The sequence below is a fragment of the Oncorhynchus masou genome, chromosome 18 (genome assembly GCF_036934945.1).
Source record: "Oncorhynchus masou masou isolate Uvic2021 chromosome 18, UVic_Omas_1.1, whole genome shotgun sequence".
Classification (NCBI taxonomy): domain Eukaryota; kingdom Metazoa; phylum Chordata; class Actinopteri; order Salmoniformes; family Salmonidae; genus Oncorhynchus; species Oncorhynchus masou.
The window spans coordinates 3,096,125-3,122,630 of NC_088229.1; the positions used below are offsets into that span (position 1 = coordinate 3,096,125).

Sequence of the window (26,506 nt, forward strand, 5' to 3'; positions counted from 1 at the left end):
ACCCGGAGAACCCCCGCGACTGGTCTTACCCATACCCGGAGAACCCCCGCGACTGGTCTTACCCATACCCGGAGAACCCCCGCGACTGGTCTTACCCATACCCGGAGAACCCCCGCGACTGGTCTTACCCATACCCGGAGAACCCCCGCGACTGGTCTTACCCATACCCGGAGAACCCCCGCGACTGGTCTTACCCATACCCGGAGAACCCCCGTGACTGGTCTTACCCATACCCGGAGAACCCCCGTGACTGGTCTTACCCATACCCGGAGAACCCCCGTGACTGGTCTTACCATATCTGGAGTACCCTGTGGCGGTGATGATTGGTACAGCCACCATGACGAGTCCCGAGGCACTCCACAGGTATTTCATCAGGAACTGCTCTAGCATCACGTACCACAGACGCTTAAACAGGATCAGGTTGATCTGGGACGACAAGGAGCGGTAGGACCGCTGCAGCTGAGACATCTCCACCTAGTGGCAGGAGGACATATTCACATGTAATATTATAGAAACAAGGCCTAAATAATCATAATATTGTAATTTAGCAGACACTTCTATCCCAAGCGATTTTTAGCTCAATGAGTGAGTGCATAATCTTTAGCATGGTATCAGATCCCTGGGGGAATTGAACCCACAACTAGTGTCGGTAATACAGCCACAGTCACCGCAACAGCCCACCGGAGGTCACGAGTTATGAAGGCAGCCAAATTCCACGTGAATGTTTAGGTCACGGGAATGAGGCTTCTCCAAGCTCTGATGCTGCTGACGAGCCTACCAAACTTGCTACCGGCCTGGTACTCAGGGCTCTATCGTCCCGCGTACCACTGACATCAATGCAAATGCATTCTAAAATCTAATCAAAAGCTTCACGAGATCCCATGAGCTCATGTTGGGCAACATTAAGGCTATGCAATTGAGGGAGAGAGAGTGATGGCCTCTAATAAAAAGAGGATGAGTTTTCTATTAGGCTAGGTCTACTATATTTATTTCTCAACTTTCCTAATATGAAGCACATTGCGTCTCTTTACAACAGGAGTATAGACTACCTGGCTGGCATGAAAATGAACCAGGGGAAAAGAGTCCTCCAGTCGCTATTTAAGTGCAAAGATTACATGTGTTTCTTCCTGCTGACCCTGTGTTTCGATACAGGTGACATGATAATGGTCAAATCCAAAATCATTTAGTACATGTAAAAGACAAGATTTAAATCAAGAATAGTCTGATGGGTTACAATATTAAGCCTATCATTGGTCAACTATATATCATCACTTGTGAATGATGCCCAGCATAAGAAACAATGCCTTTATCCCCCCTAAATCATAGTCGCACACATCATGTAGCCTAGTCCATAGGCCTGTACGTTTTAAATTAAGTTTGTAGCACAACTAAAGTTCACAAATAACGTCACATTAATCCACTTTACAAGGGGTGTAGAGCCTAACTATAGCGTACATGTCGTACGCAGCGAGTGAGTTTCCAGTTTGGAGAAGATGCTTTTTAAAAATGGTGAAAATTAACTTTCTAATAAAAGCATTTTTTATTTATTTAACCAGAAAGGGTGCATTGACATTTGAAAAGGCTTTTTTCAAGAGCGTCCTGGCCAAGATAGAAAGCACCAACTCAATTCAGCAGTTCAGTACAGACATGATCAGCAGAGTAATTTATTAACATTCAGACTTCGCCTTCCAAAACTTTACAGGGGTCATTCAGGTTATCAGTGTTAACAAATGTTCAGCCTTGGCCTTCCTGAGAAGAAAAGAACACTGGTTTCGTAACTGCCTAAAAACCAGCCAATCAGCATCAGAACATGATTTCCTTGCTTTTAGCCCAGGCTAGATTACGGTCGTGAATAATACAAGACAGCTCAGAAGAAAAACATGGATTAACCCTCCCTTTAACCCTGAACCTGTGGAATGGGGCATGTTTACTATTTGGAAAAAGCATGTCAAGAATAAAATAAAATAAACTCTTCCTCCATTCAAGATAAATATTGAAATAAAAAATGTAAGCAAAAAGGCCTGCTCATTAAAACTCTTCAAATTTGTCTTATGAATAAAGTGTGGGTTGGTCTTAGGAACATTAGTGTTTCTAACAGCAAGATGGTCACTTAAATCATTACAAAAAACACCAACAGCAGAATATTTGTGGAACATTTGTCAATATCAAATCAATCAGGGTCAATTTCTCTAACTGTGAATGGCCCAAATCTCAAACATTCCAGAGAGAGCAGGGGAGGGGGGGGGGTCCTATAACAGCCAACAACAGATACAGATACAGGGGGGGGGTCTATAACAGCCAACAACAGATACAGATACAGGGGGGGGGGGGTCTATAACAGCCAATCACAGTTAGAGACCCTTTGAAACCTCAAGATTCAAAGCCAGAAATTCCAACTGTTTACAAATACGTAGTTTCACACTTTGCCACTTACAAGGAATTTAGTCTTTACAAATATAGCCACACCCCCACCTTAACGCATGTCAGTGATACACATTCTAACCATTTATACAAATATCCTTATCCGGAACAGACTGAGCCAGGTTTTAGGAGACACAACGACAGCAGCATCTGTCGATGTAGCTCAAATCCTCCATTTTAGACAATAGGCTGCGTACATTTAAAAATTTAAAATACCAAAACAAGATGTAGATTTAAAATCAGAGGGGGTTTGGAGACATTGCATATCAGGGCCAGGGTTCGGTTGCACGTTACCAGATATCAACAAAAGTAAAAATAACTAGGTACCTCTGTTTAATAACCTTGTACGGCCTCTCTTTTAAGAGACCTATTGCAACAAGTCTACAAGTGAGTTTCCAGACAATAAAAAAAAAAGTTATTCATATATTCACTTTGGGAAATGGTGTTTTCCAGCTAATGGCACATTCATGCTTACAGCCTACTGCAGTGTGCACATGGCTGTGCCTCTAATGTGAAGAAATAGCTTCATAGTTTATCAACATTTTAAGCTAAACATTCTGATCTATTGCGTCAGCCACATTACGTAAAAAGTTTGATGCTAGTGGTTGTATTAATTTGGGATCTCTCATATCCCACAACTGTCCCAGTCTACGTTCGGAATATTTATCTCTCACAGAGAATAGATCAACTTTCGTACTATGGGGGAATAGTAGACTGACATAGGCTAGTGCTTTTGCTGTTCGTTAGACCTACTCATCTTGTCAGCCCGACGAAAAGTAAAATGTGGACAGTTGTCCCAATATGCACCTCGGATTTGGATAAGGACACGCACAGTTGCGTCCCTGTTGTGTCGTTTTTTATTGTAGGCTGTGCGAGAGACGCGATCACGTGATGGAGCGCACGGCACTCGGGGAGAAGCGCACAACGGCCACTGGCCGCAGAAAAAAAACATGGATTGTTTTTAGGGAGCATTATGGACACACAAAGGGGACGCTGCTGTGAAAGTTGAGGCTTCAATCTTCAAGCTTCTATCAAGTGCTTGTCAAATTGTGAATGAGAGACTGATGAAGTGTGAACAGCCTGCGCAAAAAGAGCCCTGAGGGCCCCCCCGAGACTGAGCTACTTTTTTCAAATCATGCTTATAGAAAAGTTACATTACTCTAAATGAAGCATATAGGAGTTTGTTTCTTTGTTAACTGCTTAACACAGAATAGCTGCATGTGCAACACTCCCTCAAAATAGTGGAGGAAATAACCTTTCTACTTGTTCAGTTGTATTCTTCATACTATAAAATAATGCCACGGAATTCTAAGCCAATCTTGTCTGCTAAATGAACTAGTGAAGCCCAAACCCATATCCAGAGCCGGTCCTAACCTAAGGACAACTCAAGAGTATGCTATTCTGTTCTTCTGAAATAGACTACGTTTTCTTCATAGTCCTGTGTGGCTCAGTCGGTAGAGCATGGCGCTTGCAACGCCAAGCGTCGTGGGTTCGATTCCCGCTGGGACCACCCATATGTGAAAGTAGTGGCCCCAGCCGACTTGTAAGTCGCTTTGGACAAAAGCGTCTGCTAAATGGGATATTATTATTATTATTATAAGTTCCTCTATGCCTTTCTAAAATAAATTATGGATTTATTGTGAAGATGTCGGCTAAATTAAATGGATTTATTATACTTAAAAATGTAGATGTTCCAAAGGTCTGCATCAGTGGCTGTCTGGTTGAAATATGTTTCATGCTTTTGTATGCGGGGGCTCAGATAATCGCATGGTTTGCTTTCACCATAAAGCTTTTTTGAAATCTGACACAGCGGCTGGATTAACAAGAAATTAAGATTTATTTTGACACACACCACCCTCCCGCTGACTCCTGGCCTGACCACCCGAACACAGTAAAGAGGGTTCTCTTCACACAGACGAGAACATTATGAACATCATAAAATGAAAGTGTTTTCACTCAATGCAACATCTGGAATGCCTGACAGTCTCCTTCCTTTCATTATTTCTTCAAGCGGAACATTATGAGAGGCATCAGTCTGATCACACCTACAGAATCCCAGAGCCTCTATGAAAGGCAGAGATAGTCAGATGTTTTATTTATTTAACTAGGCAAGTCAGTTAAGAACAAATTCTTATTTACAATGACTGCCTACCCCCGGCCAAACCCGGACGACGCTGGGCCAATTGTGCGCCGCCCCTATGGGACTCCCCAATCGCGGCCGGTTGTGATACAGCCTGGATTCGAACCAGGGTGTCTGTAGTGACGCCGCTGGCACTGAGATGCAGGGCCTTAGACCTCTGTGCCCCCGGGCAGACTGATTACACCTGGCAGTCTTTTTCCCTTTCACCTGACATAATATCTCTGAACTTTGAGCATTCTGACATTGACAGAACGGTCAACGGTCATGTTTACCTTGTGTCCTCCGTAGAAGACAGTATATTCACTAGGTGTGTCTGCATTTGCCCAGGTGTGACAGTTACCTTGTGTCCTCCGTAGAAGGCGATCTCCTCCGAGTTGGCGATGATGCGCGAGTGCATGTACCTCAACTCTCCTTTCCTCCGGGCTTCTTCCACCACTAGCTTACCGAACCGCGGCGAGAACATCCTCAGGACCTTAGTGACAAAAGATATTTGCATCAAAAAAAACACCCAAAGTAATAACACAAAGTGGGTGAGAGAAAACACTGTACTACTATCTGTGGAAATCATGTAAAAAAAAATTGGGTTTGTCAAAAAAAAAAGCTGAAAAATCCAAATAAACCAAATATAAAAAAAGGCTAAAGTCTAAATAAAATAAATAAAAAAAGCACATGACACCTTGGCGGTGATTGCCACGACCACGCCGGCGATGACGGAGGGCCAGGTGGTGTTGGCTCCTTTCGACTCCGCTGTCCTGAGGAGGGTATAACAGGTCACCACCACGTCCAGACACGGCTTGGTCAGGTTGGAGTACAGATGGGCCACAGATCCAGCAAACATCACCATGTCTTCTGTCAGAGACTGGAGGAGAAGAATATGACATTGTTCATTATATTGATGGGAGCAGAACAATTTTGTATTTTGTTTTATAACTTAACCCCTTGAGAAAGACTGGAGGGACAGACAGATATGAGACACGGACCGGCTTAGGCCATAAGCTGCTAGGAACTCCGGTCAGGGTGTCAACTTACTGTTGAGTTAGAATACAAAATGTGCAATTAAAAAAAAAAAAATCCAAGTTAGCTCCAGTTCTGTTAATGATATCAATGAGTGACTAACAAAATAAAATAAAACCATTTTAAAAAGGGGACTCCCTGATTAGGTTTAGGGTTTCCGTTAGGAACTCAGTCGGGGTCTCAAATGTTGAGAGTTAGAAAAGCAGAATACACAAGGTACAAGCTCTACATTTGGTTGTTTGTCAGCAGTTTCTCTTGCCATGTCAGTCACTAGCTAGGTGTCCATCCAATTAGCTTGCCATGTCATCTCCGTCTCGGGGGGGGGGGGGCCTCAGGGCTCCGTCTCGGGGGGGGCTAAGGCTCTGCATCACAGTGCTAGCTGTGCCACTAGAGGTCCTGGTTCGAGTCCAGGCTCTGTCGCAGCCGGCCATGACCGGAAGACCCACTGGGTGGCGCATAATTGGCCCAGCGCCGTCTGAGTTAGGAAGGTTTGCCCGGCAGGGATGTTCTTGTCCCATCGCGCTCTAGCGACTCCCGTGGTGGGCCGGGCACAATGCACACAGACAAGGTCGCCAGGTGTACGGAGTTTCCGCCGACACATTGGTGCGGCTGGCTTGCGTGTTAAGCGGCGTTGTGTCAAGAAGCAGTGCGGCATGTAGGGTCGTGTTTCGAAGGACGCACGGGTCTCGACCTTCACCTCTCCCGAGTCCGTATGGGAGTTGCAGCAATGAGACCAGACTAACTACTAATTGGATATCATGAAATTAGGGAGAGAAAGGGGTTAAAGTACACAACACAAAGTCAATGTGTTTCCAATCGCATTTTACACTGATGATTCTCAAACAAAAAAGACACGTTTTTTTAGCGAGTCTGGTAATAGCTGATGCGCTCTGGCCAACAGCTGGCAGAGAGTGTGGGTATAACCTACATGACTTTATGGACATTATTTGTAAAGGTCAGAAGGCAGTCAAGCATCAATGATCATGTCACCAAGTGCTGAAGGGTTTAGGTGAGAGATTATTTGCGATTGCAAAGACTTGGGCGCTACTTTTTCGAATGACAGCTCTTTTTTTTAACAAGCTAGCTAGCTAGCTATACACACAAGTTAAACTGGTTGAGATGGCTTTACAGCTTAATTAGGCCAGTTAGCTAGCTAGCTATACACACACAAGTTAAAGCCATCTGACCAGTTTACAGCTTAATTACGCCAGTCAGCTTGCTAAATCAAGGGCGAGGGGGTGTGAGAAACATCTGCAGGAGCTCAGCCATCCACACGTGCAATTATTGACAAGGGAACATTTTTCACACAGTGAATTTTGTTTTACAACATGACGTCAATCACAACACAATCAGAACGATGGGAAACTATTTCACACTGGTAAGATTTTTTACATGACACAGGGAACGTGCCCAGGGGCCCTGACCTTTAGGGGGTTCCCATTGATTTAGTTAGTCACTCTCATTCAGATATCATTAACAAGGTATTAGTCATGGCAAAATTGCAGGAAATTTGCTTTAAAAATTCAACAATAAAATCTTTGCCCTATAGCAAATTAAGTAGGATTGCATGAAATGTGTTATAAATTGCTACATTTCCCTCCACCACATGGCAAAATATGTAGAACTCCATGTAGAACTCCAGTTTAAAACTGCAACATTCTCTCCCAGTGTCAAAATGTGTAGAATTGCTGTAAATGAACTTTAAAAAACGTACACTAAAATGTTTTTCCCGCAACCAAATCTTTCATAGGGCCCCCGAAAAGGCTAGAGCCGGCCCTGCACACGCACCCCCCACATACACACACCTGGTCCGGGTTGGCGAGGCGTCCGTCCATGTTGCTGACGCGGTAGTATGTTTGGTTGCTGAAGTAGAGCTTATAGGCGTGGGTTACCAAGCGCGTGCGGAAGGCCAGTGCCAGCTGTCCCTCTAGGTAACGGATAGCGCTGTTCACAAAGGTGGCCGGGACAGCAATGAGCAGCCATTTTGTCAACTCCCACATAAACGCCTGGGGGTCCTTCTTCACAATGGTCTTCACTGTAAGAGGAGGATAGAAGTGTATTTAGTACACCAATCTGCAAAGACGGATATTCTACTTTTGCTCTGCTCCCAACAGCCTCAGACAACACAGTTAAGTGCCTTGCTCAAGAGCACAACAGCAAGAGCATAGTACCTGGAATCTGAAAGCAGCCACCTGCCGGGTTGCCAGTTCATCGACCCAGACTGGTCAATTGAACCAGCAACATTCAATGTCTGTCCTACCTACCTATCATGCCGTCCAGGTTGGCCACGTAGATGGAGAGGAAGGTTCTGGAGATGAGAGCCAGGGAGTGGAACCCCAGCAGACCCAACTCCTTACAGAACAGCTGGGGAAACAGGACACGAAGCAGGTGACTTAGCCTCTTCAGAAACTCCTGGTTCACAGCCGGCGAGTTACTACTTTTCTTCTTTCCTCGTTTCTCTGACCCCTCCAGTAGCACCCCGTTAGAGCTTATGGGGGGGACTGGGAGCGGTGTACCCCCGACATTCTTCCTGAGTTTAGCCCATAAGTAGGGGTAGAGTTTCTTGATTCCATAGGCAGCGACGAGAAGGATAACTGCTTTTCTGGCATGGGAGGTTTTCTTGAGTTGCTCGGGAAGCTTTTCATACATTACCAACATTGTGAAGGCTGGTTAGCAAGCGGCTTTAATAAAGCCAAATACAGCTGATCTCTCCCAACTGAAACACCTGTTAACGTTAATCCCACGATGACCTCTCTTCTGTATAACTACAACCTTTTTATAACTTTTAAACAAAGTGCTTCTTGCTGCCTATTCAATTATAGTTGGCGATTTTACATTAACGTTGCAAGCATAACAAAAATGCAATCAACTATAACATTCACTTAGCCAGTTAAAGCAACTATGAACCAACCTCTTTCAAGCGACACAGAAATGCCGAGACAAGCCATCGCATACGCAGTGCTACTGCTCGCTAACCTTAGCTAGCTAGGTTACTTCGGTTAACAACCAGGAAAGCTAGAAAGCCGTGATAGAGACGAAACGTGCTCTCTAATAACATAGCGGTAACGTTGACATCTAGCTATATATTATATCCATATACTCATACGAGAGGTATTTACAGACGAACAACACTCACTGAAATGAAGGGGGGGAATAAAACACTTGCTAAGCTACTTAGACAGCATGCTAACTTTCGCTGAAACTTTTTGTCTGTCCCCAACTTCCATATCACTGGCTGGATAACGTTACCCGTCCAGTAGTAGCTAGCTAGCTAGGAAGGTGACCTTCTGGGGGTAAAACAACCCCCGACTTCGACAGTCAAAATGCTCTAGTAATGTTTGACAATGTCTTGTATCAGATGCAAAAGTCTTATTCAACATGGACTCCTCTTCTTCTATGATATAATGGATTGATTGGTACCGCTTATGTATAACTCCGTGATTGGCTCAGATCTTCTTCTTCTTCGGTGGGGTTTTAGGGCAGACTACAACCCTGAAAAGGAGTATTGCCGCCCACTACTGGCTACAGGAAAACAAAAAACGGGGAATCCATAATTGAAAAAGGGTAAAAAAAAAATTAAAACATCACTTTTAACTTCCTCAAACATCCCGAAAAACATATTACTAAAAACAAAAATCAGTCAGTCATTCAAATTCCCTCAGAGCACTGCACAGATCTGGGGACCTGAGGGGATGGAGCTGCTCCAGCCAGTAATCTGTGCAGCAACAGATGATCCATTATATTGGCCAGATACTCTAGTGGCCTCTCTAACAATGACCATGTTTACATGCTAGTAGCTCATATCCGTTCACATGTACTTCTGATATCCTGCTCATGAGTATCCTTGTATCAATGAATAAACTAAACTAAGGCAGGTATTTTTCAACTCAACCAGACCAGGCCCTCCTCAGAGTTTTCATACCTGAACAGCACTTTATTTGCCAAGGTAGAGTACATGATCAGTGAATACATTAAATGTACAGGCTACAATGTGGGGATCTCATGCTTGGTAATAACTACATGTATATTCGACTTGCATCCTTGGCATAAAGTTATATAATATTCTACTCAATCGATAGGCTTCATTAATGTCATTCGGGCTGTTTTGAAGTTGATACAACTGGCTATGATAGCTGAGGTTCATAGCTCGGTTCTGAACTAATGTGTATATCAAATGTTTGGGTCCATACACAGATCGGCTAGATAGCTAGCTTCACATCCGTAGGCATTTTTGTAAATTAACCTTGTGATAAAAAAATGCATAATCGTTTGTCTCTATGTAACGGATGTGAAACGGCTAACAAAGTTAACGGTGGTGCACGCTAAATAGCGTTTCAATCGGTGACGTCACTTGCTCTGCAAGGGCCGCTGCTTTTGTGGAGCGATGGGTAACGATGCTTCGTGGGTGTCAGTTGTTTATGTGTGCAGAGGGTCCCTGGTTCGCGCGCCCGGGTATGGGCGAGGGGACGGTCTACAGTTACACTGTTCCATCTACATATGCCTGTCAACTGTACAATTTTTTTGCATGATTTATTATGACATTATAATTACTAACATTTGCTTCCATCCTTAGTATTTTTTTGTCAGCCATCTTTGCTTGAACAAAGTCTCCAAGCCTTAGGTCGAATTCGTCATGGAAACCATTCGATATGATCGGTCATCGCCCGCCGAGAAAAGTGTACATTTTCACCGCCTCCCACGCCACCTTCACACCGCCCTGTCCGCTTCTCACCGCTTTCCTTCCATTGAAATGAATGGGAAGCAGTGTTTAACCGCGCCGCCACCTGAGCTAGTGTATCATGAGTGTAACTGTATATGTCTATGTAATGTATCATTGTAGGCCTAACAGTATATGTATCTATGTTAACAATAATAATAACAATAGGGACCACAATGGAAATAGTATCTGACTTTAAATGTACTGTGTTATGGCGTTCTTATGTAGGTATCATCAGCTAGTGCCTCCACTCTCCCTATGAACAAAAAGAAACCACTCACAATGCAGTTAACAGATCGTGTGGTCGGCTACCAGACCACTCAGTCAGAATGCTGCAGTTAACAATCACTTTAATAAAAACAGCATTTACAGCATTCATACAAGAAACATTTATTTGTCATTTGAATCATATGAATAATTCATTTGAATCATATGAATAATTCAGAAAGTTATGTGAGATCAGATAAAAAGCAGTACAAATGGCCAAAAAATGACAAAGATATAAAAAGCTTCATATCTTTTTTTTACAGGGTGCATTCATTGCTATGCAAAATAACAATTCATAAAGTCCATCAAAAAGTCCATAGTCACAACCACAGAAGAAGAAGTCCATAGTCACAACCACAGAAGAAGAAGTCCATAGTCACAACCACAGAAGAAGAAGTCCATAGTCACAACCACAGAAGAAGAAGTCCATAGTCACAACCACAGAAGAAGAAAAGTAGAAGTTGAAGAGACATCTTTATCCTCCTCGTAGGTCAAATACATGTTTTGCCTCCAGTCCTTGTTGCTAAAATGAACGAAAGAGTAATTTAGAAATGAAAGCAGTTCCCTTGGCTTCCTCCTCATTATGGTCCATAATAATCCAAGTAGATATGAGGAGGATAATGTAATTTACAACCTCAAGGAAAGAAAACAAGGGAGGAAATTGCATTGCCATAATAAAACAGTCTAGAACCTTCTCTAACATGAGAGCTACTTTAAAAAATAAAACAAATTAAACATTTCGCAAGCTACTCTTTTTTTTTTATTGCTTTCAAAATAGGCACATTCTTCTCATATCTCCCCTGCAACTCTTCCCTGGGTCCTTGGTGTACAACAGATGTGCTTTCTGTCAACACACCTGGTAAAGTCATGGTTAATAAACGACTCCAATGAGGGGACCCTATTAAACTATATTTAGTATTTTCCTGAATTCAGTTTTCTCCATTTTCATTTTTCCTGGTTTGGGAGTTTTTTTTCTTCTTCTGATCAATATTACAATGATTCATAGAGATACAACGAAGATCTGGGTCCATGTCAATGCTTCAATCACATCAGAACATCATTTTTGAAGTCTGGAACCCCCCCCCCTTGCAAAATAGAGTATTTTTTGTGTAATTCCCCTTTAATTCTGCATCTAGCAAGAGAGGAATGTGTCGGTCTAGTGATGTTTGTGCTGTTAGGCCTACAGCTACAACACATCATGGCAGAGTTTATAAAACAATCATCACCCAATTGATACATATAATCATTATATACACTGAGTGTACAAAACATTAAGCTCTTTCCATGACATAGACTGACCAGTTGAATCTCCAGGTGAAAGCTATGATCCCTTACTGATGTCACTTGTTAACTCCACATCAATCAGCGTAGATGAAGGGGAGGAGACGGGTTAAAGAAGGATTTTTAAGCCTTGGGATAATTGAGACATGGATTGTGTATGTGTGTCATTCAGAGGGTGAACGGGAAAGACAAAATATTTTAATTGGCAGATATTGTGTTACGTTTGGCTTCTTGAGCCAATAGTGTCTAACCAGGGTGGTTCAATGTTGATTTGATTGGATAGAAGCTGGGTGCTTCATGTCTATGACAGTTTGCGGAAAGAACATACAACAATGCGCGTTTTGTAACTATACAGCGTTCTAAAATGGATTATAATGTGCTTAGAGTCTGAGGTTTTGAGCGCTCTGGAGCAGGTTTTCATCAATAATCTCTCTGTACTTTGCTTTGTTCAGCTTCCCTCTATCCTGACTAGTCTCTCAGTCCCTGCCTCTGAAAAACATCCCTACAGCTTGATGTTGCCACCATCATACTTCACTGTAGGGATGGTGCCAGGTTTCCTCCAGACGTGACGCTTGGCATTCAGGCCAAAGAGTTCAGTCTTGGTTTCATCAGACCAGAGAATCTTGTTCCTCATGTTCTGAGAGTCTTTTGGCAAACTCCAAGCGGGCTGTCATGTGACTTTTTACTGAGGAGTGGCTTCTGTCTGGCCACTCTACCATAAAGGCCTGATTGGTGTAGTGCTGCAGAGATGGTTGTCCTTCTGGAAGATTCTCCTATCTCCACAGAGGAACTCTGGAGCTCTGTCAGAGTGACCATTGGGTTCTTGGTCACCTTCCTGACCAAGGCCCTTCTCCCCCGATTGCTCAGTTTGGCCGGGCGGCCAGCTCTAGGAAGAATCTTTGTGTTTCCAAACACTGTGTTGTTGGGGATCTTCAATGCTGCAATACAAATGTGGTACCCTTCCCAAGATCTGTGCCTCGACACAATCCTGTCTTATAGCTCTACAGACAATTCCTTGGACCTCATGGCTTGGTTTTTGTTCTGACATGCACTGTCAACTCTGGGACCTTATATAGACAGGTGTGTGCCTTTCCAAATCATGTCCAATCAGTTGAATTTACCACAGGTGGACTCCAATCAAGTTGTAGAAACATCTCAAGGATGATCAACGGAAACAGGATGCACCTGAGCTCAATTTCAAGTCTCATAGCAAAGGGTCTGAATACTTATGTAAATAAGGCATTTTTGTTTTTATAAATTTGCAAACATTTCTAAAAACCTGTTTTTGCTTTGCTTTGCTTTGGAGTATTTCGTGTAGATTGATGAGGATTTATTTTTATTTCATCCATTTTAGAATAAGGCTGTAACGTAACAAAATGTTGAAAAAGTCAAAGGGTCTGAATACTTTACGAATGTACTGTATGTTTTTCCTTTCTGTAATACACATGATTTCTGTTCTACGTGGGACTCTCGTCTGTTCTACGTGGGACTCTCGTCTGTTCTACGTGGGACTCTCGTCTGTTCTACGTGGGACTCTCGTCTGTTCTACGTGGGACTCTCGTCTGTTCTACGTGGGACTCTCGTCGGTTCTACGTGGGACTCTCGTCGGTTCTACGTGGGACTCTCGTCGGTTCTACGTGGGACTTTCGTCTGTTCTACGTGGGACTCTCGTCTGTTCTATGTGGGACTCTCGTCTGTTCTACGTGGGACTCTCGTCGGTTCTACGTGGGACTCTCGTCTGTTCTACGTGGGACTCTCGTCTGTTCTATGTGGGACACTAGACTCAATGCTGTATGTTATGTAATCAACTTATATCTGTTGACGGTGATTGATGTCAGACTAGAGGTACGCTGAGCACTCTGATAATGTATCTGTGACATGGTGGGATTCTGTAGCCTGCTGATGTTGTGACGTCCTCCCAGCCTCTCGTGTTTACAGAACATTTGGTATTGTCTGATTAACATAGAGGTGCCTTCTCAGAGAAAGCCCGTTAGAAAACAAGTCTTCACTCCCATTCAAATGTTTAGATTCGACGTAGTCAACGACTGCGCATGTCTTTCAAGAGGACTTTACACAGGTGTTGGTGTTTAATGTTCAGTACCCATCACTGAGAAGCTGGACCACATCACAAACGGGTTCAACTGGACATCATCACCATTATGAAGTCAAATGTCATCGTTGTTGATTTATACAGACAACTGTTGTGTGCCTGTGTCACAACATGTCACATGTAACACAAACCACACGCTGGAAGCTGCTCATATCACAGCTATTTGGTCAAGAAGTTGAAAGCATCACGTCACAAGAAGTTCTACTGAAGGAACTCTGAATCTTTCACAGTAATAATCCATAGAATTTTTCAAGAGAAGTGCAATTTAAAAATATAAAAAAAAATTGTGCTCAACTACAGTAGGGACATTAACATAATTAAACAACTACTCCCATTGATCATTTAACCTGAGGGAAATATTGGTTTGCTTTGTCAAAAAAAGTTTGAATTGATTGTTGTTGTCATGCAGCTTGGTTGTAAATACAAAATGGAGGAAGCAGAAAAGCTATTTTTAGTTAGTCTGGAGACAAGCATGGCAGCATTTGGCAAAAGAGGAATAAAAGAGAATAAAATTCAGCCTAGCCTGGAAATCCAGACTGAATTTAGTTCAGTTTCACAGAAATCCAGACAGAATTTAGTTGCAACTGGTGTATGTCACAATACCATATATATATATATATATATATTTTACCTGAATGGGGTCCTCTCTTAAGTCCTTGAACAAAGATTGATTGCTTTAGTAGCTACTGTATAGCACAATATCTCTTTTAGAAAAGTGTCTAGGCATAGATGAGAATACAGCATGGAAAGCAATATTGGATATTTTCAGGAAAATACTAAACAGAAATGTATGTATTGCTGTCTATGGTTTATGGGAATGTTGACAGGGTCGATTAAATTGAGTTTAGCCTGGTACCAGATCTGTTTATGATTTTGCCGACTTGTCATTGGCTGAACATGAAAATGTTTGGCATGACAATTCCATTAAGAGTTGGCAGGAGAGCAGAATCAGACTGGCTCCCAGGCTAAACAGACTGGCTCCCAGGCTAAACAGACTGGCTCCCGGGCTAAACAGACTGGCTCCCGGGCTAAACAGACTGGCTCCCAGGCTCAACAGACTGGCTCCCAGGCTAAACAGACTGGCTCCCAGGCTAAACAGACTGGCTCCCAGGCTAAACAGACTGGCTCTCGGGCTAAACAGACTGGCTCCCGGGCTAAACAGACTGGCTCCTAGGCTAAACAGACTGGCTCCTAGGCTAAACAGACTGGCTCCCAGGCTCAACAGACTGGCTCCCAGGCTAAACAGACTGGCTCCCGGGCTAAACAGACTGGCTCCCGGGCTAAACAGACTGGCTCCCAGGCTAAACAGACTGGCTCCCGGGCTAAACAGACTGGCTCCCAGGCTAAACAGACTGGCTCACAGGCTACAGTGACTTGATTTATACCTGACTGAATTATGATGGACATGGACAGGAAAACAGGAAAAAGTCAAGAAGACAGCATAGATTTGATGCTATGGATGAAGGTCGATTTACCAGCAATACTTATCCATTCATCCAGTCCAGTGTTTTGGTCTGAGGATGGTCAATACCTGATTTCATATTTAATCTGGCTGGTCTCATGGTTCAATTCATATCAATTCATGGAAAACTACGCAGTACAAAAACATAATAGAATGTTTGCAGTAATGACCGCATGTTGTATTTTAAATTTAAAAATGTAAAAAAAAATCTAAATATTCCCAGTCTGATCACATTCCCTTCATACGTCTCCACGACAACAGCAGGAAGTATGGGACAAAGACATGATGTTGTAAAAAAAAAATCAGTTGTTTTGAGTTTCATAGAACAGGATGTCAATTTAAAGATTCACGTTATAGCGCTTGTAACATTTAAAAGTAATTTGTGATTGAGACGACATTATGCAGTGTTTACCACATTGCCTTTATAAAGGTGCATATCTGAATCTGAGCTGTCGGTTGCATGGTTTTATATAGGGCAGCAGGTATCCTAGCAAGTAGGAGCATTGGACCAGTAGCCTAAAGGTCGCTGGTTCGAATATCCAAGCCAAATATTTTTCAGCTATGTCGATGTGCCCTTGAGCAAGGCACTTAACCCTAATTGCTCTTGTAAATTGCTCTGGATAAGAGTGTCTGCTAAATGATCAACATTTTTTAAAATTAAGTTATCCTCCTTTACCCAAGTGTCTCTATCCTGCTGCTCATCATAGATAAGAATATTGTGCTTCTTTTATTCAGCAGAACACCCGGATCACATCTCCTTTTTTTTTGGTTTGGGGTTAAAGGTCGGATTAGCTGAGAAGAGAAATTACGAACAGGTGATCTATGACATTGTCATTATCTGTGGGCTGGGCTCGGTGGGCTGTGGAAAGAATATAAGCACCCTTTGGTGCCACCTATTGGCACACTAGTGCAAGCAGCAGTCTGGAACGACACACCCCTTCGTGTTTGAAATGGAGCCAAAGGGATATAACATGACTGTTGTTCGTCCTGATGATGTGAAGCATCCTACAAGGACCGGTGAGAGCTGGTATTGTGTCCAGCCTGGTCTCATAGACTAGACATAATATAGTAAATGTAAATCTGAGACACTCAAATTAGTATGATATGTAATGTTTGGTATGGTTACATGAGATAGAAAGTAAAAGGATCAGACCCTTCTTTTTCAATTTCCGGGCTGATGACATACCCGAATCTAACTGCCTGTAGCTCAGGCCCTAAAGCAGGAATATGCATATTATTGGTACCATTTGAAAGGAAACACTTCAAAGTTTGTGGAAATGTGAAAGGAATGTAGGAGAATATAACACATTAGATCTTTTAAAAGATAATACAAAGAAAAAAACATGCGTTTGTTTTGTTCCATCTTTGAAATGCAAAAGAAAGGCCATAATGTATTATTCCAGGTTAGGCATAATTTAGATGTTGCCCACTAGATGGCAGCAGTGCAAAGTTTTAGACTGATTCAATGAACCATTGCATTTCTCTTCAAAATGTTGTCTCAAGACTGCCCAAATGTGCCTAATTGGTTTATTAATACATTTTAATCTTCATAACTGTGCACTCTCCTCAAACAACAGCATGGTATTATTTCACTCTAATAGCTACTGTAAATTGGACAGTGCAGTTAGATTAACAAGAAATTAAGCTTTCTGCCAACATCAGATATGTCTATGTCCTGGGAAATTTTCTTGTTACCTACAACCTCATGCTAATCGCATTAGCCTACGTTAGCTCAACTGTCCCGCGGGGGACACACACGATCCTGTAGAGGTTTTAAGGCAAAATCGAATGTAGGGTTGTTGGTCGGGGTGGATAGGTGGGCGTATAACACGAACATCTAGCAAACCGAAAGTTTTAGCATTTTAGCAACTACTTAGCATGTTAGCTAACCCTTTACCTAACCTTAACCCTTTAACTCCTAACCCCTAGCCTAGATTAACGTTAGCCACCCAGCTAATGTTACCCATAACAAATTGGAATTTTCTTTGCAAATTCGTAATCTATTGTACGAATTGCAATTCGTAACATATCATACAAAATGGATGACGGACATCAAAAATGTATACATATCATACGAAACTTAACATGTCATACTAATTGGAGTGTCCTGGATTTACCTTCACTATGTTACGTCTACCCCTGAGTCCAGGTTATTGTGTGTTATTGAGAGAGCAGTGTGCTAGAGGGAGCTGGTATTATGTTATTGTTTCTGGTGGACAAAACAACTGACTAAACCTCATCGCTGACATAAAATCCCCCCCCCCCTCCCCTCGTTTTGTCTATCTGTCATATAAATGTGATTATAGACTGCAGATCCCTCTGTAGACTGAGACGGATCAGTGTATCGGAGTTAACACAGACACATCTCTTTCCCATTCCCTAACCAACCTGATTCGTTGTACTGTAGGGTCTGTGTGACAACGTATGGGTGTGCTTTCTGTTTGGTTAGTTATGTGTGTGGAACTTATCCATTTGTCGTCCCTACTAACGACCTGGAATTGTATGTGGATGACGATGATGATGATGATGAACATGGTTCACTTAGAGAAATTCAGTATTTCTGTAACAGTTGAGGAACCTGTAACACTGTCCATGACCTTGTTCAACGTCCTTCACCTGGATCGGTTGTATAAACTACAGCAATGTTCCGCTGGCCCATATGTCTACCAGAGACTGTTTGAAGTGCTAGACTCTTTCAAGCACCTTGTCATTGATCTTCAGAGGCAGTGCATGATCCGACTTTGATGATGCACTGCGAAGAAAAGCTCCCTTAGGGGGGGGGAGGAGGAACAACAACTTCTCTTTTGAGTTCGAGAAGAATGGCACATTCTTCTATCATTCTCCCCCCCCCCTCCACAAAAAAATGTGCAGAAAAAAAATACAAAATATTGTGTAAATAAATGTCCTTCATATTTTCCTTTTTTGTATGCAGGTCCATGAAGTTGCTCTACAATATGACTGTGTATCATTCAGTCAGTAACATGTCTGTCTGTTTGTTTGTTGTTGTTGTTGTTGTTAGACCAGTGTACCCGGGGTAGGCAGGTCAACTCTGTTTGTTGTTGTTGTTGTTGTTGTTGTTAGACCAGTGTACCCGGGGTAGGCAGGTCACCTCTGTTGTTGCTGTTGTTAGACCAGTGTACCCGGGGTAGGCAGGTCACCTCTGTTTGTTGTTGTTGTTGTTGTTGTTGTTGTTGTTGTTGTTGTGAGACCAGTGTACCCGGGGTAGGCAGATCACCTCTGTTTGTTGTTGTTGTTGTTGTTAGACCAGTGTACCCGGGGTAGGCAGATCACCTCTGTTTGTTGTTGTTGTTGTTGTTAGACCAGTGTACCCGGGGTAGGCAGGTCAACTCTGTTTGTTGTTGTTGTTGTTGTTGTTGTTAGACCAGTGTACCCGGGGTAGGCAGGTCACCTCTGTTGTTGCTGTTGTTAGACCAGTGTACCCGGGGTAGGCAGGTCACCTCTGTTTGTTGTTGTTGTTGTTGTTGTTGTTGTTGTTGTTAGACCAGTGTACCCGGGGTAGGCAGATCACCTCTGTTTGTTGTTGTTGTTGTTGTTAGACCAGTGTACCCGGGGTAGGCAGATCACCTCTGTTTGTTGTTGTTGTTGTTGTTGTTAGACCAGTGTACCCGGGGTAGGCAGATCACCTCTGTTTGTTGTTGTTGTTGTTGTTGTTGTTGTTGTTGTTGTTGTTGTTAGACTAGTGTACCCGGGGTAGGCAGGTCACCTCTGTTTGTTGTTGTTGTTGTTGTTAGACCAGTGTACCCGGGGTAGGCAGGTCAACTCTGTTTGTTGTTGTTGTTGTTGTTGTTAGACCAGTGTACCCGGGGTAGGCAGGTCACCTCTGTTGTTGCTGTTGTTAGACCAGTGTACCCGGGGTAGGCAGGTCACCTCTGTTTGTTGTTGTTGTTGTTGTTGTTGTTGTTGTTGTTGTTGTTAGACCAGTGTACCCGGGGTAGGCAGATCACCTCTGTTTGTTGTTGTTGTTGTTGTTGTTAGACCAGTGTACCCGGGGTAGGCAGGTCACCTCTGTTTGTTGTTGTTGTTGTTGTTGTTAGACCAGTGTACCCGGGGTAGGCAGATCACCTCTGTTTGTTGTTGTTGTTGTTGTTGTTGTTGTTGTTGTTAGACTAGTGTACCCGGGGTAGGCAGGTCACCTCTGTTGTTGTTGTTGTTGTTGTTAGACCAGTGTACCCGGGGTAGGCAGATCACCTATGTTGTTGTTGTTGTTGTTGTTGTTGTTGTTGTTGTTGTTGTTAGACCAGTGTACCCGGGGTAGGCAGGTCACCTCTGTTTGTTGTTGTTGTTGTTGTTGTTGTTAGACCAGTGTACCCGGGGTAGGCAGATCACCTCTGTTTGTTGTTGTTGTTGTTGTTGTTAGACCAGTGTACCCGGGGTAGGCAGATCACCTCTGTTGTTGTTGTTGTTGTTGTTGTTGTTGTTGTTGTTGTTGTTAGACCAGTGTACCCGGGGTAGGCAGGTCACCTCTGTCAGTGCCTGGTTCTTTCAGGGTCAGCTCCTGCATCTGGGATGGGAAGGACTCCTGATACAGAGACCTGAGAAAGAGAGGGAGAGAGAGTTTCAATGTCACGTGAAAAAGTACAGGGGAATGTCTTTCAGCTCTAAACCCCAACAATGGACTAATCAATATCAATGTAGAACTAAAAACAACAATGTTGAACAACAACAAACAATAAATACAAATAAGAACAACACAAGAAAGTAAGATTACTGTATACAGGGTCAGCATACTGTCTACAGGGTCAGCATACTATATACAGTACTATATACAGGGTCAGCATACCATATACAGGGTCAGCATACTATATAAACAGGGTCAGCATACTGTATACAGGGTCAGCATACTATATACAGGGTCAGCATACTATATACAGGGTCAGCATACTATATACAGGGTCAGCATACTTTATACAGGGTCAGCATACTATATACAGGGTCAGCATACTATATACAGGGTCAGCATACTATATACAGGGTCAGCATACTATATACAGGGTCAGCATACTATATACAGGGTCAGCATACTGTCTACAGGGTCAGCATACTATATACAGGGTCAGCATACTATATACAGGGACAGCATACTATATACAGGGTCAGCATACTATATACAGGGTCAGCATACTGTCTACAGGGTCAGCATACTATATACAGGGTCAGCATACTATATACAGGGACAGCATACTATATACAGGGTCAGCATACTATATACAGGGTCAGTATACTATATACAGGGTGAGCATACTATATACAGGGTCAGCATACTGTCTACAGGGTCAGCATACTGTCTACAGGGTCAGCATACTATATACAGGGTCAGCATACTATATACAGGGTCAGCATACTATATACAGGGTGAGCATACTATATACAGGGTGAGCATACTGTATACAGGGTCAGCATACTATATACAGGGTCAGCATACTATATACAGGGTCAGCATACTATATACAGGGTGAGCATACTATATACAGGGTGAGCATACTGTATACAGGGTCAGCATACTATATACAGGGTCAGCATACTATATACAGGGTCAGCATACTATATACAGGGTCAGCATACTATATACAGGGTCAGCATACTATATACAGGGTCAGCATACTGTCTACAGGGTCAGCATACTATATAAACAGGGTCAGCATACTATATACAGGGTCAGCATACCATATACAGGGTCAGCATACCATATACAGGGTCAGCATACTGTCTACAGGGTCAGCATACTATATACAGGTTCAGCATACTATATACAGGGTCAGCATACTATATACAGGGTCAGCATACTATATACAGGGTCAGCATATATATACAGGGTCAGCATACTATATACAGGGTGAGCATACTGTATACAGGGTCAGCATACTATATACAGGGTCAGCGTACTATATACAGGGTGAGCATACTGTATACAGGGTCAGCATACTATATACAGGGTCAGCATACTATATACAGGGTCAGCATACTGTCTACAGGGTCAGCATACTATATAAACAGGGTCAGCATACTGTCTACAGGGTCAGCATACTATAAACAGGGTCAGCATACTATATACAGGGTCAGCATACTACATACAGGGTCAGCATACTATATACACTTTACAGGGTCAGCACACTGTATACTGGGTCAGCATACTGTATACTCTTTACAGGGTCAGCATACTATATAGTATATACAGGGTCAGCATACTATATACAGGGTCAGCATACCATATACAGGGTCAGCATACTGTATACAGGATTAGAATGCTATATACTGGGTCAGCATACTGTATACAGGGTCAGCATACCATATACAGGGTCAGCATACTGTCTACAGGGTCAGCATACCATATACAGGGTCAGCATACCATATACAGGGTCAGCATACCATATACAGGGTCAGCATACCATATACAGGGTCAGCATACTATATACAGGGTCAGCATACTATATACAGGGTCAGCATACCATATACAGGGTCAGCATACTGTCTACAGGGTCAGCATACCATATACAGGGTCAGCATACTGTCTACAGGGTCAGCATACTATATACAGGGTCAGCATACTGTCTACAGGGTCAGCATACTATATACAGGGTCAGCATACTGTCTACAGGGTCAGCATACTGTATACAGGGTCAGCATACTATATACAGGGTCAGCATACTATATACAGGGTCAGCATACTGTATACAGGGTCAGCATACTATATACAGGGTCAGCATACCGTCTACAGGGTCAGCATACTATATACAGGGTCAGCATACTATATACAGGGTCAGCATACTGTCTACAGGGTCAGCATACTGTCTACAGGGTCAGCATACTATATACAGGGTCAGCATACCATATACAGGGTCAGCATACTATATACAGGGTGAGCATACTATATACAGGGTTAGCATACTGTCTACAGGGTCAGCATACTATATACAGGGTCAGCATACTGTCTACAGGGTCAGCATACTGTCTACAGGGTCAGCATACTGTCTACAGGGTCAGCATACTGTCTACAGGGTCAGCATACTATATACAGGGTCAGCATACTATATACAGGGTCAGCATACTATATACAGGGTCAGCATACTATATACAGGGTCAGCATACTATATACAGGGTCAGCATACTGTCTACAGGGTCAGCATACTATATACAGGGTCAGCATACTGTCTACAGGGTCAGCATACCGTCTACAGGGTCAGCATACTATATACAGGGTGAGCATACTATATACAGGGTTAGCATACTGTCTACAGGGTCAGCATACTATATACAGGGTCAGCATACTGTCTACAGGGTCAGCATACTGTCTACAGGGTCAGCATACTATATACAGGGTCAGCATACTGTCTACAGGGTCAGCATACTGTCTACAGGGTCAGCATACTATATACAGGGTCAGCATACCATATACAGGGTCAGCATACCATATACAGGGTCAGCATACCATATACAGGGTCAGCATACCATATACAGGGTCAGCACACTGTATACAGGGTCAGCATACCATATACAGGGTCAGCATACCATATACAGGGTCAGCACACTGTATACAGGGTCAGCATACCATATACAGGGTCAGCATACCATATACAGGGTCAGCATACCATATACCCTACGTAATATACAATACATAACACTACATAATTTATAAAATATGTCTGTCTCTTCACAGTCCCCGTTGTGCCATAAAGGTGTTTTTTATCAGGTAAAAAAAAAACAACTAAACTATCTGTGGTGACAGAGTTCCATTTAGTCATGGCTCTATTTAATACTGTGTTTCCCAGCCTCTGTTCTGTTCCTGGGGACTGTGAAGAGACTTCTGGTTTAATGTGTTGTGTTGTACAGATGAGTGTCTGAACTGTGTTGCCAACTGCTTGAACAGACCGTTTGGTACCATCAACACCTCGCACAAAGACCAATAATGATGCAGTCAATCTCTCCTCAACTTTGTGCCAGGAGAGATTAACATGCTGACACTCGCCATCCATGTACACCTACGTGCAATATGTGCTGCTCTGTTCTGGACTGCAATTTTCCTATGTCCTTCTTTGTCGCACATGACCACACAACTGGGCAGTAGTACAGGTTTTAAATTTTACTGTCGTAGCTGACATATATATACGGTTGAGTCATCGGCGTACAAAGACGCACAGGCTTTATTCAAGGTCAGTGGAGGTCCATTAGTAAAAACAGAAAACAACAATGGCCCTAACTGGCTGCCCTGCGGTATACCACACTCAACCAAATTTGCATTACAGAGGCTTCCATTAAAGAAAACCATATTAAGAAAGATAACTATCTGAGGCATAGGCTGGAAATACAAAATAAATTAAATGTTTTTTTTCAGCAATAGGTTATGATCAAGAATATCAAAAGCTGTACTGAAATGTAACAAAACGGCTCACAATCTTATTATTATCAATTTCTTTCAACCAATCATCAGTTATTTGTCAGTGCAGTACATGTTGACTGCCCTTCTCTATAAGCATGCTGACAGTCCATTTTTAATTTGTTTTTCCAAAAGTTTGCTAAGCAACAACAAGCTGATTGGTTGGCTGTTTGAACCATTAAAGGGTGCTTCTTGGGTAGTGGAATGACCTTTGCCCCCCTCCGAGTCTGAGGGTATACACCGTCTTCTAGGCTTAAATTGAAGATGTAGCAAAAAGTATTCCGCTACCAACTTCAGCAATTTACCATCCAGGTTGTCGGTACAAGGTGGCTTGTCCTTACTTGTCCCTTTGGTTCATCCCTCTCAGCCATACAGTTTTTCAATTCCATCCTCTATCCATGGAGATTTGAAAGTTCTCATTTAACCTTTATTTAACTAGGCAAGTCAGTTAATAAGAACAAATTCTTATTTTCAATGACATAATTTGAGTACCTGTGGATGTATTTCAAGGCCTACCTTCAAATTCAGTGCCTCTTTGCTTGACATCATAGGAAAATCAAAATAAATCAGCCAAGACCTAAGAAAAAAACATTGTAGACCTCAACAAGTATGGTTCATCCTTGGGAGCAATTTCCAAACGCCTGAAGGTACCACGTTCATCTGTACAAACAATAGTATGCAAGTATAAACACCATGGGACCACGCAGCCGTCATACCGGTCAGGAAGGAGACGCGTTCTGTCTCCTAGAGATGAACGTACTTTGGTGTGAAAAGTGCAAATCAATCCCAGAACAACAGCAAAGGACCTTGTGAAGATGCTGGATGAAACGGGTACAAAAGTATCTATATCCACAGTAAAACAAGTCCTACATCAACATAACCTGAAAGGCCGCTCAGCAAGGAAGAAGCCACTGCTCCAAAACCGCCATAATAAAGCCAGACTACGGTTTCTTAAAGCACATGGGGACAAAGATCGTACTTTTTGGAGAAATGTCCTCTGGTCTGATGAAACAAAAAAGTGTTTGGCCATAATGACCATCGTTATGTTTGAAGGAAAAAGGGGGTGGCTTGAAAGCCGAAGAACACCATCCCAACTGTGAAGCACGGAGGTGGCAGCATCGTGTTGTGGGGGTGTTTTGCTGCAGGAGGGACTGGTGCACTTAAAAAAATAGATGGCATCATTAGGTGGGAAAATTATGTGGATATATTGAAGCAACATCTCAAGACATCAGTCAGGAAGTTAAAGCTTAGTCGAGAACTGGAGCCAAACTCACACCGTCAGTCTCTTCAGCAGTTCGCTATGTTGATGGAGATAATTCCGGAACCCCTGCGGTTCGGGGGAATCCAGTCTCTTCAGCAGTTCACTATGTTGATGGAGATAATTCCGGAACCGCTGCGGTTTGGGGGAATCCAGTCTCTTTTAAAGAGTGTTGGTTTGCTCCCACAGTAAGTCAAAATTGTCACAAAAGGAGACATTCCTGTCTTTGCAAAAGTTTCTTCAGGAAACTGGTCAAGGTCAGCGATGCGACTGTAACGTTCCAAATCCCTTCAATAACACAGAGATTATTATTTTCTTCCCTGTGCCCAACAAGGATGTTCAAGATAATGTTGTAGTTTTACTTCAGTTCCTCGGCGTAACCGCTAACCGTTGTGCTGTTTTAGCAGAAATCTGGGGCACAAACTTGCGGTACCAGCTGAAAAAAGCTAACCGTGTCGCAGAATCCGTATCTATCAGAACATCAACTTTGATTAAAAAAACATTTCATAAAATACAAAAGGTCATCTCAGATAGTCGGTGTAGCCATTTTGTTAGCTATTTAGCGGTCTTATGGTTTGGGGATAGAAGCTGTTCAGGAGCCTGTTGGTGTCAGACTTGATGCTCCAGTACCGATTGCCGTGCGGAAGCAGAGAGAACAGTCTATGTCTTGGGTCGCTGGAGTCTAATGATTTTCCGGGACTTTGTTTCACACCCGTCTGACATAGAAGTCCTGGATGTCAGTGGGCTCGGCCCCAGTGATGTACTGGGCTATCTGCACCACCTTCTGTAGCACCATGCCATCGAGGGCGATGCTGTTGCCATACCAAGCAGTGATGCAGCAAGTCAAGATGTTCTCAATGGTGCAGCTGTAGAAGTTTTTGAGGATTTGGAGGGCCCATGCCAAACATTTTCAACTTCCTGAGGGGGAAGAGTCCCTCTTTCTTCACAACTGTGTGTGTGAGTTCCAGGTAACTTACACTGCCAGGTCACTTACCCCCTCCCTGTGGGCTGTCTCGTCGTTCGCTTTTGATAAGGACCAACCACTGTTTGGTCGTCAGCAAAGTTGATGATGGTGTTGGGAGTAGTGCGTGGCCAGCCAGTCGTGGGTGAACAGGGAGTACAGGAGGGGACAAAGCACGCACCCCTGGGGGACTCCAGTGTCGAGGGTCAGCATGGCGGATGGGTTGTTACCTACCCTCACCACCTGGGGTCAGCCCGTCAGGAAGTCCAGGATCCAGTTGCAGATGCAGCTGTTCAGTCACAGGGTCCTTAGCTTGGTGAGACGCTTGGAGGGGACAATGGTGTTAAATGCTGAGCTGTAGTCAATGAACAGCATTCTCACATAGGTATTCCTCTTATCTAGCATGGGTGAGGGCAGTGTGGAGTGCAAGTGAGGTTGCGACATTCTATGTTGGGGCGGAGTGGGTCTAAAGTGGCTTGGATG

At 43.2% G+C, this 26,506-nt stretch overlaps 2 protein-coding genes across 3 annotated transcripts in view; both read right to left on the reverse strand.

The window, feature by feature from the left end:
* The window catches only part of abcd1 (ATP-binding cassette, sub-family D (ALD), member 1), a 29,996-nt gene extending 21,005 nt beyond the window's left edge, over window positions 1-8,991 (reverse strand). Inside the window, exons 1-5 of one of the 2 annotated variants that reach the window (XM_064921999.1) lie at window positions 7,840-8,990; window positions 7,381-7,610; window positions 5,238-5,420; window positions 4,902-5,033; window positions 294-474 (exon numbers count right to left, since the gene is read on the reverse strand). In XM_064921999.1, coding sequence (XP_064778071.1) covers window positions 294-474; window positions 4,902-5,033; window positions 5,238-5,420; window positions 7,381-7,610; window positions 7,840-8,233 — 1,120 coding nt within the window. In that variant the 5' untranslated portion in view covers window positions 8,234-8,990. Of the gene's footprint in view, window positions 1-293; window positions 475-4,901; window positions 5,034-5,237; window positions 5,421-7,380; window positions 7,611-7,839 lie in introns of both variants that reach the window. The other variant, XM_064921998.1, reaches the window with a different exon arrangement.
* A 1,674-nt stretch (window positions 8,992-10,665) lies between these two features.
* Window positions 10,666-26,506, reverse strand: part of ccdc120a (coiled-coil domain containing 120a) — an 84,097-nt gene continuing 68,256 nt past the window's right edge. Inside the window, exon 11 of the mRNA XM_064922003.1 lies at window positions 10,666-19,965. Within this exon, the coding sequence (XP_064778075.1) occupies window positions 19,863-19,965 (103 nt within the window). The 3' untranslated portion in view covers window positions 10,666-19,862. The remainder of the gene's footprint in view (window positions 19,966-26,506) is intronic.